Raw genomic sequence first — 18,991 nt, 5'->3', positions numbered from 1 at the left:
ACATCTTGGTACTTTGCTTTGTTAGATTTTTCACTCTAGGAACAGCCTACGGCAATAGTTGAAAGTTCAAGTTGGAAAACCTCTCGATGAGGAAGAGTCCTGAGAAGTTGAATGTTCTAAGGTCAGAGAACAACAGCGTGGTCATATGATCCATTGGTTTCCATTGGGTCAGTTTGGAGAATGGTTTTCAGCTCTGTGGTATTCACAACCTCAGTCAGCTAAGTCATCAAACAAGTAAATATAAAAATGTGGAAATTAACATTTAAAAAAGAACCTGACAGTCGGAAAAAAAGCCTCAGGAACAGGTATGGGGCTGCACGGTGGTGTGATGTGTGGCACTATCATCTCATGACAAGAAGGACCTAGTTCCAATCCCAGCTGGTTCCTCTCTGTGTGGAGTTTGCATGTTCTCCATATGCATGCATACATTTTTTTTCTGCCGATTTCAGTCCAAAACCATATGTCATGGGTTGATTAATAATTTAAGGTGTGAATGTGTATTTCTGTGTGTGGTCCTGCATTGGACCACCAGACTGTTCAGAGTGTCCAATGCTTTTGCCACATAAAATCTCCTAACAACCAGAGCAACATACTCATATCTTCCTTCCCAAAGTCAGTTTGACGAGAGTTGTTTTTACCGATGACAACAGCTGACAATAAATTGGGTAACAATGTTAAACAGAATTCTAAGCAATATGTTTAGCTAAGGCTGTCTTTAAAAGTTTCACATCATTTTTTTTCTTCGCTTTGCTTTGAGAAAACTTTAGGAAACCCATCTTCAAAGTCAATGAGTTCTACAGTATCTATGAAGAAAACATTGAATAATTGGGCCATTTAAAAAAGTCTGTGAGACAAGATTATGTTCGAAAGGACCCAAATTTTTTTTTAATGAAAACAAAGTAATAAGGGAGCAAAGGTCAACAAAAACACCATATAATTATCTTTTATTCTGTAAGTTTCAAACATAAAAAAGACAGAACATATTTACAATTTAAACCTTTTAATTGCAAAGTTGTTTATTCTTAAATTCTATTGAAAATAAACTTTATTTAGCTTGAGTGGTGTTGGTTGTTTTTATTGCACTAATGCCTTAATCATATTCTTTATGAATAACATTTATTACAAATAAAATCATTATCACTCATGGATAGATCAAAGTGACAGCAAGAATCTAATTAGCAAAATAATCTTTGCTGTCAAAAAGAAATCAATTTCTCCATCGACTGGAAACAAAATGCAACATTATGGAGGAGGAGACCAGCGAGAACAAGTAGATGTTGATTCATAAGAGAGTAGATAAGAAAAAGTATGAGCTCAGCAGAGGGAAAGAGGGAGAAAAAGCTAAGCAAAGGAAACATTATATCTGTATCATTGGAAAAGATAATTAGTACAGTCACAAAAGACCTTGGAGAGAACATTTTGGCCTGGATAATGAATGAATGTGTTCGGGGAACAAATGAGGAGAAGAGACATGTAAAGTACAAAAGATCATTTTAATAGAATGGGATTTAGAGAGGCAAAGAGAGTCTTCCGAGGGTAAAAATAGTGATTTCACTTATTCTGCGCCCTGTCCCCACCTTGAGAGCGATATCTCAGCTCTGTATGCAAGTCATGTCTTCCTTCCTGTCACCTGCCCTCTCTCTGTGTTAGTGTATGCTGTGTGCTAGCACATGCGTGTGCTTATAAAGTGTGTTCTGTCACTGAGTGGATTCACGGACCCCAGACCCGTCCCATGTGCTCATTGGCTCATTGGATGTGCTGCCTAAGCCAATGGCATTGCAACATAGATTTTATGGGGATGGTGGTTTGTGTAGCATGTGGGTGTGAGAGAGCAGAAAAGAGAAAGAGAGGAGAGAAGACAAACTATAGCGATGCCTACTTTAACAAAACATCTATATATCGCATATCTGGAATAATGTCATTTTTTGCCCATGAAAAAAGGCATGCATACAATTATAAAGGGTGTTAAATCTTGAACACTTGATGGTTCTCTGTCTCTTTTTTAAAATGTCTTTTTACCAGTGTCAGCTTGTGGTCAAAGGAACAACACACTTGTCGAGGCTCATGACAAGAGAAGCCGAATTATGTCCTTCAGCCATTGAAAACACTCCTTTGTTGCCCTGGCGATGTGCTTTGAATCATTGTCATGCTGGATCCAGACACATTTTATCCTCAATGCTCTCACTATTGGAAGGAGGTTTCTGTCCATAATCTCAACATGCATGGCCTCATTCATTATTTCCATAATACGAATTAGGTATTCTATTCCCTTTGAAGAAAAGCTGACCCAAACCATGATGTTTCCACCCCCATGCTTCACGGCAGGTATTCTTGTAATACAACTCAGCACTCTTTCTCCTCCGAACATGTCAATTGGTGTATCTACAAAAAATGTCTATTTTGGTTTCATCTGACCACATAACAATCTCCTTGTCCTCCTCTGGATCGTCCAGATAGCCTCTGGAAAAGTTTAGATGCACCTGGACATGTGCTGGTTTAAGCAGGGGGACTTTTGGAGCACTGCAGGATTTAAACCTATAACTACGTTACTAAACATTACTATAGTGACCTTTGTGGTTCCAGCTCTCTTCAGGTCATTGACCATTTTCCCCTCGTATAGTTCTGGGCTGTTACCTCACCATTCTTGAGATCATTTGTACCCCACCAGTGTGTTACATGGAGCCACAGATGAAGAGAGACCATCAATGATCTTGTTTTTTTTCTATTTTCTACTAATTACTTCAACAGTTTCAGCCCAGTCTTGTTTAGGTGAACAATCCTGTTCCTTGTGTCCTTTGACAGATCTTACGTCACAAGTGTACAAACAAGTGTCATTAACCAGTGGAGGATAGAAGAGTTTCATTAAAAAAAAAAACGAAAAAAGTCTGTGAGAGACTTCTTTATTCCGATAGAGCAAAAGGCTTATTTTCTACTCCAGCAGTGGGTCACTCCAGGCCTCAAGAACCTGTGTGACTGCATGTTGTCCTGACATCTGAAAAGTAAACTTAGTTTGTAACAGTATTGGCCAATTAGTGAGAGCACTGTCATGCATTGCAATATGAAATGAATAATTAGTTGCTTTCACAAAAAATAGAAGAATTATAACATTGGAGAACACCACACCACTGAGAAAGGCTCCCCATTAGGAAAGGAAATCTACACAACACAAATGTTTTTATAGCTGTTCTCTCCCCTAAAAAAGACAACTCAGTAGCCATTCCGTCAGTACAGCTTGTATGCAAGTTGACATATTTTTGCCTTTTTTTTTCATTCCGAGATGACAGCTTTAGATATGTTCTTTTATTTATTTATTTGTTGTTTCGGTTTATTGCTTCATTTTATTTTTGACACCACAGGGTTGATGCCATCAATGATTCATGAGAAGTCTTCTATATTTTGATAAAGAAATCTTACAAGTCTTTTTAAAAGTCACATGCCATACTTTTCCGTGTCTTTTTATTCCTGACAGGAGAGTTCTATTTTTTTCTCAGCTCAGTCTTTCTAGAACACAGCCAAAACATTTCCATTTCAAAGAGGCACTGCAGGTCTCCATAGAGTGTCTGTGTGTGTATGTGTGAGTGTGCACGTGAGTGTTCATGGGAATGCACATCTGTGCTTGTGTGTTTCAGTACACCAAACTCCTTCACTCCTTGAGGATATCTCTTTTTTTTTCTAAACTTGCTGCTCATGCTTTCAGTGTTTCTCTGTATGCCTCTCACCCACAGTCAGAAGTGTAATCTTTTATTAATAAGCTCTTGTTTCTACTCTACTGAGGCTCATGAATGACTGTGGAGGCAAATGTAAAGCTTTTGCAAAAGAAGAAGGTAGATGAAAATTAGTTTTCTGTACAGTTTAGCCCTTTTCCTGGCATGAAATTAGAGAGTGCACCTCAAACAATGACCGTGTCAAAGCAAAATGCATGATTCAGCATCTGTGTATAAATGCACATGCACAGAGGGGCCATGTTTGAAGGTGTATGGGAGGAGGCGTGGGCGTGAAATCAGAGCTCGAAATTCTGTTAAGCAAATGTATTAAAAACTGTAGGAGAGAAAGAGTGAGACTGACACATCAAACAGAATAAGAAAGGTGACTCGCTTAGAGCTGAGGCTCTGCACCCACTGTCTCTGCACTCTTCGTACATCTTGCAATTATTTGTTAGCGTTGCTTCCATGTATATGCAAAAATTGATAAGTGAAACATGTTACAATTTACACATTGTAATTTTGAGACTGTTTTGTAGTTAGCTTTAAAGTAAAAAGACCAAACGGATTAAAGTTTGAATTTCCTAGTTGGCTTTAATGTCCAGAAACATTTGTTGCTCTGAAACACAGTTATGCATTAGAAGGTGCCACAATTTGGTAAGTGTAATAATAAGAAGTTTACACAGATTTAAACAGTACACGTCAATGACAAAATGTTCTTGATAATTTAAAGGTTCACAGGGATTTTCACTTGTTATTCTAGTATTAAATACAAGTTGCTGTTCTGTGCAGTGAAGTCAACAGTGCAAAGAACAGGATTTTATTGAAACTCAAAAATGCATGAGTGAAAAGAAATGTTTGGAGTAAAGGACATTTCTTAAATTTCTGCTGGTTGACACATATCTACCGGTAATTAGTGGTTGGTACTTTTACTTAAGTACCCTATTTTCTGCACCATAATTTTATTTTTTAGAGGAAGCTGCCTAACGCTGCTTATGCTGGGTTTCTACATCAAAACAGTATTTACTGTATGCTGCAAGTCTGGTAAACATTCATGTTGAGTTTCATTTCAAAGATGGTCAGCTTCGTATTCATTTAGGCATGAAATTTTAACAGGAGACATTATTTTATTTATTTATTTATTTCATATTTTGCATATTCTAATTGCATCTCTGTATGCAGGGCTTATAATGAGATCAAAGAAAGACAAACTAAACAAATTTAAGTTCTAAAATAAAACGATTTAATCTTTTTTTTATTGTGTTGTTGAGTTTGGTCAAAATACAGCTTAACAAGTTATTATTTTGTAATTTTTCTGGGTTGGAAAATATAAACCAGGCCACATCCTTCGGGTAGTTGGACCTATACTCATATCAAATGCTCTTTATAAAAGTAAGCTGTTGCCCCTGTCAGATCTCTCCCCCTTTTTCGCTCTTCTCCTTTTATCTCTTTTCTATTCATCTTGTTCTGTTCTTTTCAGTCCGACTCACCCCTCCAGCAGACTCTCTTATATTCCAAGCAGATTCAATGCCTCTCTGCAGAACCCATCAGGATTTCACTTTGAACTAGTTTGCCTTGTTGCAGGCAGCCATGATTCAACTTTCATTCGGGGTTGACCCACAAATTTTCTTTCTGTGACAATGTTATTAATTGTATTTACCTTGGAGCAAGGAAAGAGTCCCCCTTTCCCCCCCCTATCAGCTATCCCAATCTGCATTCCCGCAGGCCTTGACCTTCCCTCTTGGTGTTGCTCTTCTTGTGGAGTGTCGTCTGCTGCCTATTGGTGTGGCGCCAGATAGGAAGCAGCTGACCACTTGAGCTATTGAACAACAATAGAACGCCTGTGGGTGTCCGTCATGTGTGTCAGTAAATGTGTGCAACAGCGCAGACCATTGTTTTCAGTGGTGCCATAGAGATTTTAAGGTGGGGGGGGTGGGGTATTTTACTGTTACAACATTTATATATATAAGCTTCAATGGTTTGGTCTGTTTTACTGCAGGATAATCAATTTTATACCTGGTTGTGTTTGATCTAGCATAACAACACTCATTATTATTCTAAATCTGAAAACCCCCAGCAGAAGGCTTTTTTTAAACTAAAGTTATTACTTTTATGTTCATGTTTTTTCTTAACGCATGCACCTGTTATCATTTTCTTTTTAAATCTGATAAAATATGGGATTCAGACACGATGTACAATAATAACAGTTTGAATTAAAAGTCATCAAACTCAAAAGACCACAATTAGTTTAAGCAATAATTTCACAATAACTAAATGTAACTTAAAAGTCAAATTTCTTGGTGCTTAATCTGAGTTAGCAGAACCAAACTGATGTCAAAATAAAACTACATTAAGTAAAATCATCACAACATCAGTATATATATATATATATATGTATATATATATATATATATATATATATATATATATATATATATATATATATATATATATAAAAAACCTAAATTCACTATTATCACCAAAATATTATTTAAATTAATTGTTATGTATAATGATTAAGAAAGAAACCATAAAGGATGTCGCGTAAGTCTAGAAACTGCTGATGTATACATTTGTTTCACAATAAATTCCAGATTTGGATCACATTACAAAGAGCCTAATCACTTTATTCCCTCATGCAGAAGTGACTTCATTCCAGAGGAACAGGCCGGCCGAAGGGAAGTGATTGACATGCCACAAGATGCCTTTGGAACAAAAGACAAAACAAAGCATGTCTGTAAATAGTGTTGCTGTACGTCTGTGCACTTTCGGAGGCTCCTGCACGCTTCCTTATCCCACTGCCATTGGCTTCATCACTCCTGTGAAGTCAACGTTTCTCATTGTTCCTGGAGAGAGTGGAATTTCACAGTTCGCACTATGGTACTTGAAGCAGGGTCTCCAGCCGAAGCATTGGCTTGGACTTTTATGGAAGAACAATGAGAGCTCAATACCTTATTGGATACTTTTTTTTTTTTTGCTGTCATTGTATTCCAACTAAAATGGTAAAGGACCAGGTGTTTTTGAAATATTTGGAGCATTGTGTAATGCAAAATATATTACAAAAATTAAAATTGAAAAAATTATATCATTAAGAAAAATCACGAGTCAGACATGCACTCCATTGGAGATTATTTATGTAGAGTCAATACCATCAAATATGTTTTTATATAGATTTAATAACAACTTTTTGTTCTATCTATGTTCCATTTATAAAAAGCACACAAGGGTTGCCCCATGTGCTATCCTAGACACTTTAACGTTTGGAGTTGGGTCATCTAGACCCACTAGACAGTGTGCTGAACCTTTTTTCTTCAATGATTTGTGAACGTCACTGTTGTCCATGGATTACATGAAATCTTTCCACCTTTATCCACCTTTGTCATGGTAGGAATAACACGTCAATGCAAGGGTGGGGTCATCTTAGATAGCACAAGGGTTACGTAAGTGCTTGGGATTAGAATGAGAGAAAAGTTGGATCTAAACATGAAATTTTGTGCACACAAAAATATTATAAGACAACAGCAATAAAGCCACACAAAGAGATCCAAACAGGCCATGACAGATACATGATAAACCTTATGCCTCTGGAAAGATTATTGGAACTAAGTTAACCATTGAAAATAGTCATTGTGTCAAGACAGCCTTTGTTCCAGCAGAATTTTCCTGCTAAAGGTCTATTTACAGATTGCAAAGAAGGACTCTGGTCACTAAAAGTACAGAACAACCTGAACAATGGTCCCTGCACTTCTTTGCAAGATAAAAAAATCTAAACTCTTTTGCATTAACAAGATTTTCTTAAATAAAGATTTTGGTTGTAGAATTTTGTCATTTGGGCTCCCTCTGTTTTATTAAAAAACAACTTTATTTTGAAAAGAAAATATAGTTTTGAGGGCTTTGTAATTTATTTGGGGTATAATTAGTTCATTCCGTATGGTCTTTTTTGATGGTGCTCACTGCACATTACAAAAAGAGAGCAAAAGAGTGTAAAATAATTATGCACATGTGTTTACCAGCCTTTGTGTTCCTTTAAAAGACTCAAAGATTGAGAATCAAGATAAAAAGATATGATAAACTGCCCTTTGATAAAATTCCTTGGAGAGTTGTGTTGCAGGTGCCTTAGTGTTTGTCTGTGTGAGTGCTCGTAATATGTCAGAGCTCATCCCTGTATGTCATCCGAGAAGGCTGAATTAGTGAAAAGGTCACAAAGCGTTTGCAATATGAGAAGACATATTGCGAGATGGATGACTGTTTACAGTCATAGATGGGAAAACAAGGACCGGGTGGAAGGATTAGACATGAAATATCTTCCGAAAGCAAAGTTAAAGCACTTCTCGCTCAAATCTTTGTTTGATCAAGAGCTTTTGTTTGCCTTGTGATCCTACGTGTATTTTCTTTTTGGAAGGCATGTGACACGCTGCATGTCTGCATTCTTGCTTCGCTCGAATTGAAACAGAAATGACAGGTTTCCTTGAGGACTTAAACGTGGCATCTGAGACGGCATTAGATAAATAGCATGTTGACGTATGAAGCACATCATCTTGATTCCTCGTGTTTCTTTAAGATTGCACACAAGGGATTATACCAAACAACAGACAGAAAAGAACTATTAAAAAAATCTGTTCTAAAAGGTAGATTGGTCGTAAGCCTCAATCTGACAAGGTGCATGCATGAACTTGCAGCATGGTCATCCTTTATACAGATTCTTGACCTTCTCTTGAGCTTAACTAGACACAATAAAACAAGACGCATTTGGTTTGTTTTTTGCTGTTGTGCTTTTGTTACTTGACCTACTTTCTTAAACTTAACATGCTGGTTTTAACCTTGTTTTGTTTTAGTTTTTTTCAAGAGTCTTTTTATATGTGAGAACTGAGAGAATCTGGTGCCACAAGTTGCTAGAATGGAAAATATTCTCCAATAATAATTCTTCCATTACCATGCTTGCTGACAGGAGTCCATTTTTATTGGTGTTATTTTAATACTAATCCAAACGTAGCTTCACTGTGTTTCTTTTTTTTTTTTTGCTATTGTATGCAGATATATTTATATTTTTTTATTTTAAATCATTAATTATTAAAAATACAGTCGTCGTGTGCTTCTGTTGTATTTAAGTTGTATTTAAATAATAGTCAAATTTGATAAAAAGGAAACATATTTTCTCTATGTCTGCAAAGGTCATAAAGTTCATTTTTTTCTTAAAAGACACAGAACAGCATGGCATAAATTGGAATGTACACGATGAGCAACTTTGCGTCAGATTTTGCTTCAGGAAAATTACTAATCTCAATTCACATCAAGTCAGCAGATGGGGAACATCAGGTGAGTGTCAGGTGACTCAACACCTGCTTTGACATCTTCACACTCCTGCCCGTGTACATATTTTGAGTCAAAAGTGAGGACTTCCTGTTTAACTGCATAACTTCGGCTTTGGCATCTGAGGCTGTGTTCTTGCTGAAATGTAGGATTTGGGTTTTCTGGTGGAAAGATTTCACAAGAATAAATATGCCTTTCATCTAATTCTCCCTCTAAAACAAGTACACAGACAGACTGGTTTTTATTGGACTTTGTGACTATGTTCTGTGATTTCATCTCATTATTTCACCAACAGAATAAAGATCCAAGAGGCAGAGATTTTAAGCAGGCAGCATGGAAAGGATTAATGAATCCTCTGTAGACATGGATGAAGAAGGTCTGAGATAGCAGCAGACTTCAACAGCCACTAAATCACCAGTTTTCTTTTTTTTAAAACTGTACTGTGACCATGGCAATTCTGCCATGAAAGCGATGAAAATCTCATGACTGTCAGCCTCTTTCACCTCAGTCCCCCTGATGATGAGACCCCCACAGGCACAATAACCTTAAAGCCAACAAAACCATTGTCATCTAAAGATACAGAAAGCAGCTCCCCACCCAGAAACCTTCGATTTATACAGGAATGTTAGCATGGAAGGTATTTTGTTTGTTTATGTCACACAGGTATCGGAGTGCAGGAATGTCTGTTTGTGTCACAACGACTCTTTCTGGATGTCGGAGATTCCTTGAACTCAGCGGTACCACACAGACACGGTCAGATAAGTTTGTTTAGCTCTGTTTTTAGACAGTGATCATGTGTGCTCTGTGGGATCATGAGCCAGAGATGCCAGGAAAAAGTTCAGCAAAACTTTTTTAGCATTTTTTTTGCTAAATAAAATGTAGCGGAATAATACTTTTTAGATTACTTTTAAATACATTTTCCAGAAACAAACAAATGTCATAATTTATGGACAGTTTTACATAAGTTTGCCTGGCTAATACATGTTGAGAGGCAACTCCCATTAGTTTATTTTCAGCACTAAATAGAAATGTTGTTCACTCATTAAACCAAAATAATGAAATGCATTTCAACTCGTTGACATAGGCTCTCTGCCACATCTATTTCAACACATCCTCAACACACATGCTGCTTTGCCATTGGTTCTAAGGTCGAGCGCACCTTGAGCCCCAACTTGGAACTCTATTTTTTATGGTCTGTCACTAGTGTTTGCACAGCCTGTCTGCTGTCAGTCATATTGATGTGCTGCAATGTTGCATCATTCTGGAAAAAAGACCATAGAAACAGAAAGAAAGGTGAAAAAAATATAACTTTTTTATAGCATCTTTGCATCTATCAGTGTTTTTCTTTGTGGAACACAAACAGAACTGAAGTGGATAAAGCCAATAAGTTCAGTTTTGGCAGGTATATATTCGTTTCTCATTGCAAAACTTAAGCAGAAAGAAAAAAAACAATCCTGCTTTCTGACATGTCTGGGCTTTAGTAGTTTCAGGATAACTTGTGTTGCCCAACGTTCATCACAGAAGCAGAGTTCACTTTTGGTTCCAGGCTTTGTAGCCAACGTGAGGGTTTCAAATCAGAAACTATAGTAAATGTTTACACAGATTTAGAACCCTAACATGCATAAAGGTTGAAGACAATATGTAGGCAGAAAATTTCTTCTTGACTTTTCTTAACTTCCTGTGGACTGATTTTTTTTATCAGTAAATTTATATATCATTGTTTTCTGTCTAGTAGCATTTTATTTTGTGTTTTATTAGGATATATTAACTACCCGTCATAAACTCATTTCATTTGTGACCCCAAAGAGACACAGTTAGACTCCCACGTACATTAGATAAAAAACAAAATATATGTAATTTATTCAGAAGTAGGTAATAATGAATTTACTCAGTTACTTTTCCTAAAAAAACAAAGAAAAGCTCCACAAAGTAATTTTATTGCAGTGTACCTCTCATTTAGGAGTATAAATCTGAAAAAGAACCACTTCTCCTGCTTCAGCTACATTTGTTTCATTATGTATTTTTTACTTTTCGCTGTTTATTTTAAACATCGGTAGTATACTGCAATTGCATGCATTTTTAATGCAAGAAATGCATACACATTCTTTTGTCCATCCATTTTAATCAGATCTTTTCAACAAATCTGACCTGTGACCAAGTATATTTTTTAACCCTTTAACACCACTTTTTCTACTCTGTAGGTGTTTACACAATTAGCGTAATTCCAGTGGATTCTGAAGCAGAGAAAAAGCAGTCTTGTTATGCAACACTATGCAGGAGTGAAGTGCTTAAACAATTTAAGTAAATCAGTTAATTCTGAATCAGCGGACCCACATTGATCACGTATGTGATTGTACAGTCTCGGCATGGCAAAAAGTGTTTATTAGTTAGGTGTCGCCGGTGCCGTCTCTGGCTTTAAAGGATTAAACCGTCACTCTTTTAACTCTCACTTGTTGTATTTAGGGTACTTTTTACTCGAGTAACAACCTACTGCAGTATCTTTAATGTATCCTATATGAATTTCTCAGTTGTTCTCCAAATGCTTCAGATTTTTTCGACTTTCAGGCTTGACATAAGAAAAGTTCCACTTGACCGAGTGTTGCACCCGCCTTTTAAAGTCCTGCTGACGGAGCTCACAGATGATTGTCGGCTGGTCAAAATAATTTAATTGGTTCTCCTGTTTTTTGCAGGCCTGTCTCCTCAGCACTGCAGTCCTGTCAGTTCCTCCGGGGATTTTTTAGGTTGCGCTCACACGCCCACAGAAAGTACCATGAAAAACAAAACCAAAAGGGAGAAAAAGAAAGGTACAAATCCATTATAATTATTTGTACCTGAAGGCTTGAACACAACCCAGCAGATTCCAAACATCCCTTTGCCTTTAGCAAACTCCCTGATACATAGAGACATACTTGCATGAACAGCGTGCACGAAGCTGCACATGTGGAGCTCATTAGAAGATGATGAATTCAACAAGCTTGAGTTCAATTCCTGAGAGCTTTGATCTAAATTACTCTGGATAAAAACAATATGGCAGGAACAGAAAGCCACACTCACATACAAAACAGTGTTCATTACACCGTTTATTAGTCAGATGTGGATGTCAGGGTGATTAGTTGTTCACTGACAAAAGCTTATTTGTTAGTGAAATCCTGTTGCAGATTCTCACCCATCCTGAAGCATAAAACATGTTGTACTTTAAAAAACTTGCTTCTGTGTTTAGTGTAGCTTCAACATCATTTCCTGGATTTTTTTTCTTCACCTTTTAAACCTCTGTCAGTTTGTGAAGTGCAAAACAAATACCCCTGCACAGAAACTTTCATGTTCCTCTTTTGCCCTCTGAGGGAGACTCTGAGTGCTTTCACGTGCATGTGTGGAAAGCTGAGCTACTATTTTGAGAGAGGACCTGTGGCTGAAAAAAAAAAAGAGAGGCAATTCTCAGCGTGCAAACACTCAGGGCTGCAGAGTGGGAGTATGGTTAATTTATGAAAGTGACTTGGGGTCATGGGAATCAAAGAGAAGTTTGCGCATAGCAATATCTTTTTAGGGGGGAAGACAAGATGCTTTGGACATTGTGATGAGCTAATAACTGCATCAGTGCTTTTGGCCTTTGTGGGCATGAGCAAAGTCAACAGGAAAAGTAAGAATCAGAAGAAATACGACGTAAATGAATGCCTTTTTTCCCACTTTACTGGAAGATTCCTATGCTAGAAGGAGACGGTTTTAAATGCTTTGTTAAAAAATATTTAAAGTCTGCCACAAATAATAGTGCAACATAAAACTATTTATCTTTTATTAGTTTTGAGACTCGAGTAGATCCGAAGTTTTCTTTTCCCACCAAAAAGACCTGAAAGGAATCCCCAAATATTTTTTTAACCAGGTCTTTTTTGTCATATGATGAAGACAAACCCAGTGGACCTCATTAGCAGTCTCAGATTCCATATCATCCCCGGCCGTTACGAGGGCTTGAAAAAACAGCCACACTCTGCTTTCTGGTGAACGTTTCTGCTCTCAAAGGCCTCGTCTGATTACAGACCACGACGATTCGAGGGAAGCACAAACCTCAAACATGCCACAATCAGACCATATTTTTGGGGAGTGCTTTTACAAACACCACATCTTTTAAAGAAAATTTTGAATTTTTTGGATTTCTTACAAGTATGGGAACTCTTTGTAGCATTCAAGAAACCTCATTCTCAATTATTTAAAAGCAAAAGAGCAGCATAGACTGGGAGATCACAGGAACCTTTATGTGCTGTGAAACTATGTATTTCAGAGAGAATCTGTTTTGGTTACGTAAGACTGTCAGACTCTGTATCGCACCCTGGAGCCTTTTGCCGCTTTATGAGTAGATATTTTGGCAAACTGCATTTTTGTCTTTATTCCCTTCACTGCAATCAGTGAAGCATACCGCCAGTTCTTTAATCCAACAAACAAAGTACGCTCTCTCTCTTCCTTTTATTTTTTAACTGGATGCAGCGAGGCGAAGATTAAGATGTTCCTAAAAGCTTGAGGTTTTATAACTTTTGTGTTTTACTCGTCCAGCTGACTTAATTCCATCTCTGAAATGACTAATGAGCAAAACTGCCAGCAGCAGGATTTTAAAGAAGCCTCCAATTTGACAAAGATTAAGTGCAAGCTAAATTTGGTTCGGGAAACAAAGATTGGATAACATAAAGCACTGCGTAATACCATAAAAGAGTCATGGTTAAAAGGACTAGTAATTGTAACACACTAAAATAACGGCTCAAATCGGAGATAACCATGAGTTTTGATCATAAAATGTAGCTTTGGGTCACAATATTGTGCTTGAGCAAATAGCTAATGGGGTCTCTTTAGTTTTAGTGGAGGACGATAAAACTAAATAGCTGCTGCAATTGAGGTTATTCGAACATTTAAGTTTATCTTAAGGTAAATATGGTTTTGTTTTTTTCTTATCAGAATAGGAAGTCAAGTTGACAAATAGAACCACAGCCACAAAAATAAAGTATTGGAAACAGCATTTTTAGAGAATGAATGAATGAAAATCTCCAAAGTTCATAAGGAAGTCTTCCTCAAGAAGGCACGACCACAAATCAGTCCAAAGTTTATCAAAGTCTATCTAAATAACTCAGAAAAATACTGAAAGAAGAAGCTGTGGGCAAATGCATAGAGGTGGAAGTATTATGCTTTGTGTTTGTCACCTAATAAAGGGATAACATTACTGCATGAAGGGACCTAAATAAGAATTAATAATAAAAATCTGTGACATTTCCGGTCAAATTAACTTTTAATAGTTGATTTAAAATTCAAATATTGTCAAACTCAAGTGAGTGTGGTGACATTTTTTTCTCCTCACTTGGCCCAACTCCTAGGGGAGCAGTGAGCTGCAGTCATAGCAATACGTAGGAGCCATTTTGGTAATTTAACTCTGAAACATAACCCCCCAACCCTAAGTGTCAAGCAGGGAATCATTGGGTTTCATATCTTTTGGTATGACTCCAATGCGGATTTTAACCCATAATCTCTGAGTTTCAGGGCGGACACTCTACCATATGGCTTAAATGACCTAAAATAATCATTTTATTGAGCTTGAATAACGTGTAGAAAATACAGCTTAAGCATTTTCCCCTTAAATAAGCACAAACGGGGAAAATATACACCAATAACAAAGGAGAAACTATTTTTTAAGTTTTTTTTCAAAAACTGAGTCATTCCACCTCTTTGAAATCTTGCTGTTAGTTTAATATCTTTTGCAATAAGTAAAACGAGTTATGTCAGCTAGAAAATGCATAAATGTACTAGATAAAATGAAGAACTTTTGAAGGGTATTTGTTACAAAAACACTTTGACTGACAACCTCTTCTCAGTAAATCTAAACCTGCTGGATGGGAGGTTCAAGACGCTTCTGTTCTGGCCTGCAAAGGTTTCGCTCAAAGATCCACTTGTACACATTTCTTAAATAAATAACAAATGTGAATAATTGTAAAATTCTTTATGCTAAAAGTGATGATCCCTGAGGCTCCACAGCTTTTTTTCTCCCACCACCCTGCTGCTTTGTTTCATCCCTTTTGATTGGATTCAATCGATTTCTGAAAAGCTGGTAGGAGTCCAGCTCTGTCATTATTAAAGAGTAAGCTCTGTACTCAGCAAAGGTTTTTCAGTGTCTGAAATGATTAAGTTGCAAAACATCAAGCTTTTTCAGAGCCTTCTGTGTTCTCGAAACACCTCAGCGTAATTCAACTAATAAAGGCAAAATGGATGGATTCATAAAAAGAGTATGCCTCACAGATAATGTCCACAGGTGTCACATCAGGAAATGAAAGTCTGGGTGTCTTTTGGAACAGGGGCAGGGTCTGACACAGAGATGTGAAGTGCGAAATGGTGTGTGAAATCTAGCAATAAAAAGTCTAAATAAAGAAGTCGAAACCATCGTGCTGGACCCTCGATGAGACAGTAAAAAGCAAAACAGAATGAAAGCGTAGGAGGTGAAAGAGGAGGAGTTACCATCAACTGCCGCAGAAGAATGACCCAGCAGAAGGAAAGGGGGAGGGGGGAAGCGGCGATGAGGACTTGTGACGAAGCTGGATGGGGAAGAGAGGCGGGAGGGGAGGGGAGGCAGCAGCTGTTCACTGCAGAGTCCTTCATTGATAAATCAGCAGTAGTGTGAACCAGGGGACTGCAGCTGGACACATCACCTCCACCTCATCATGCGCCCACACACACGACCTGAGTCTCCATCCGTGCACTCACCCAAGGTGCACCTCAGGCAGTTGCCCTCACACTCTGTCAGATTTAGAGGCTCCTGTTAAGCCACACCGCATCACCAAAGAATCTTCTTTCCTTCTCTCCATCCTGGCTTTGGAGGATGAAGTCTTAGTTCAGAAGGACGGCTGTAGCTGAGGAGCAGGATCAGCTGATCTGGGACCGGGCGCTTTAGAAAAAAACCCAAAAACCTGCAGCACCTTCAGGGGACCAAGTCCACGCAACAGCATAAAGGTACAGATTCACTCAGGACATCCTGCACCTACGCTCCACATGTTCACATATACACATAAACATTCCACACGCCTTACAGCACAGAGATGCTCTGCAAGCACTCGTAAACAAAGCTGTTTCATTTTCACAGCAACAGGAGCTGATGTCTTTCTCCTCCGCCTCCTCTCTCATATAAGTTTCACTGTGCATCTCTCACTTTCTCTGTTTGCTCCTACCTTTCTCCTTTTCTGTAACTGCAGCATCCTACCTCACTCCCTCAGTTTTTGGTCCCTCTTCCACCTCTTCGTGCACTCACTCTCCTGCATCCTCATTTTGCAGGGTGCAGCTCTGCACCCTATTTTCTGTCTGCGTTTTTTTTTTCTCCCTGATGCTTTAAGCAAGTCTTTCCTCTGCTCGCCAGCCTGTCCGTCACCCTGGGATCTAAGGAGGCAAGCGGTGCGCCGGTGTCGGCCATGAAGCTGGTGAATGGTGGAGGAGGTGGTGGAGGAGGAATGGGAGGAGGGGGAGAGAAATCTGCCTTCTCCTTTAAGAAGTGCTCTGCTTTTCAGTTTGTCAAGAGAAAGGTGAGTCTGAGAGAGGGGCAATATTTTGGGAGGGACGCATCTCAGGGTGTTTGCGTTCACCTATACCTGCGCGGGCTGAGAGAGGAGGTGGCATAGCCGGAGTGCTCCCACTCTGTGTGTGCGTGTATGTGTGCCTGGGATGATGTCATGGTTGGGGCTGAGACGCTGTAATGAGGCTCAATATTTGACTCTGCATGTTTGTGCTTTTTATTAACTTAAAAAAAAGCTGCTTTAAAGTGATTAGAGTGATGTTTTATACATGAGTACAATTTCTGTGCAATGTTGATGATTTGTTTGAGAGAGCAGATTTCCTTAACTGTAATTATTAATAGAAAATATAGATTATTTTTTTGTCTGCATGACCGGGACTGATGATCTGAAAGAACGGATAAATAATTGTTTTTATTGTCAACATTCTTTGACAAAAAAAAAAAAAATTGAAAAAAAATATATATATCTTTTTTTCTTCTAAATATCAGTTTATGTTTATCATTTTTGCATAATTCTGCTCTGTTTTTTTTATTTCTAAACATCAAATCATTCTAAAATTCTTTCCCAATTAGTATGAAACCTAGAATTTGAATAATAAAAGCAACATTTTTACCCTTATGAACAGGACAGTAATGCATTCTTGTATTATTTGCATCAAACGGGCTGTATGCACACACTGTAAGGACCTGCACCGAACATTTTTTAATAAGTGTTCCTAGTGGTCTTTTGAATACGATGATGCTGTTTTTAGTCACAAAAAAAAAATAAATCTGTGTTGTTTTCTAGGACATAGTTTCTGCAGAGTGGAGGAGGTTTGTTAGAAATTTAGCCCTGAGTTGTGATGCTGTACCCTTCCCCTCCCAGTTGCTGAGAGTTCAAAGCAGAGAGCTTGTGGATCGCCCGACATATTTTCGATGTCCCAAATAAGCTGTTTTGTTAAATTACATTTTTTTTGTCTGATCCTTATTGAAAAATGAAATACTCAGAAATACAACTTTGAGCAAAATTTTCTTAATATAAGTTCTCCATCATTGGAAAAATGACACAAGAACATGTTAAAAACACCAAACACCATCAGTGGATTTTTAAAAAGCTTTTTTAATTGAATTTGTCTTGTTCTTTTTGAATTAAAGAAAGAAATTAATGCTCACAATTAAAGAAATTAACGCACATATACACATTGTGAAAAACGTAAGATCTTATGGTGTACTTTAAACATCTTATTACAGTCGATAAAAGGCAAAACTAACTTTTAAGTACTTTTCTGCAGGATATAACAACTTGTTTTGGGACAACAAATCCTAAATATCATTGACCTAATGTTATTTGACCGTAAAAACATCTTCTGTTAGGCAACACTTTTGTCCAATTTTTTTATTTGTGGTCTTGTTTTAAGAAACAGGGTTACTTAATTTAGAATCTTAAATCTGAATGTTTCATTTGACTCATAGCACTTACACATAATTTGAAGACAAAATTATCCTAAAATAAAATCATAATTCCAGTCCTACCTTAAGAAGATTATTGTCCAGAGAAAAGAATTGCTGGAATGTTTTTGCACTTAAAATAGGGAATATTTTAAATGGGGAAAGTGTATTAAAACAACTCCTTTAAAAATATGAAAGACAAAGACAAATTTCACTAGTTGAAACTGAAATAAGGGGGAAAAAATTGTCTTTTATTCAACATATTTTTCATTTGTTTTAAGGACATGTTCCTTTGCGTTTTGCCCAACCTAAAAGATAGAATCAAAATATAAAACTGCCGTAAAAGTTATTTCTAAGTTGAGCTTCGCTCAAGTGGGTAGTTTTAGTACATCCTCTGCACACACTGTTTTTGCAAACAGCTCGTTTACTGCTTCCCTTAATGTGAATAATTTACACCTAATTTGCATGAGATCAAAGCGTAATTCAGAGCAACATGGCTGCGAGCCATAACAGGAAGGAAATGACTGACAATACTTCAATGCTGTGTGCAACAGAGGTGCACGGATGGATTTATTTAATAATCCTGCTCTGTGAATATCATAGAAAGGGATTTATTCTATGATATTTACCTTCTGGTTAAGCAACTACTGAAAAAACAAATCGCAGCTCTTTTTGACTGAAGTTGGTAACACTTTAGGTTCAGTTATTCTCTTGGGAAACACTTTTTTTGTTTCTCATGTGTTATGATTTGGATTTCTGGGAGAGGGGTTTGTATCATAAGGTGCGGGGAGAAGAATGTGGATCACACTTGACTTAGGAACGATGAGCAGATTGTGTGAACACCCACACACACACAAACACGTGTAGTAGCAGAAACAGGAGTTATCCATCCATCTATCGTTTTATTCAAACAAAACACTCAAAATCCAACAAATAAATTAGGTTTAAAAAAAAGTCCAGAAATCAATATTTGAAAATAATGAATTAATAATCCATTAAGCTTTACCTTGTGTGTATTCACACA

General features: G+C 37.4%; 1 protein-coding gene across 1 annotated transcript in view; it reads left to right on the top strand.

The window, feature by feature from the left end:
* Window positions 1-15,646: 15,646 nt before the first annotated feature.
* Window positions 15,647-18,991, top strand: part of sgk1 (serum/glucocorticoid regulated kinase 1) — a 37,460-nt gene continuing 34,115 nt past the window's right edge. Inside the window, exons 1-2 of the mRNA XM_023952858.1 lie at window positions 15,647-15,986; window positions 16,387-16,549. Of these exons, the coding sequence (XP_023808626.1) occupies window positions 16,439-16,549 (111 nt within the window). The 5' untranslated portion in view covers window positions 15,647-15,986; window positions 16,387-16,438. The remainder of the gene's footprint in view (window positions 15,987-16,386; window positions 16,550-18,991) is intronic.

The sequence above is a fragment of the Oryzias latipes genome, chromosome 24 (assembly GCF_002234675.1).
Source record: "Oryzias latipes chromosome 24, ASM223467v1".
Taxonomy (NCBI): Eukaryota; Metazoa; Chordata; class Actinopteri; order Beloniformes; family Adrianichthyidae; genus Oryzias; species Oryzias latipes.
This window is presented reverse-complemented; position numbering and strand designations above follow the sequence as displayed.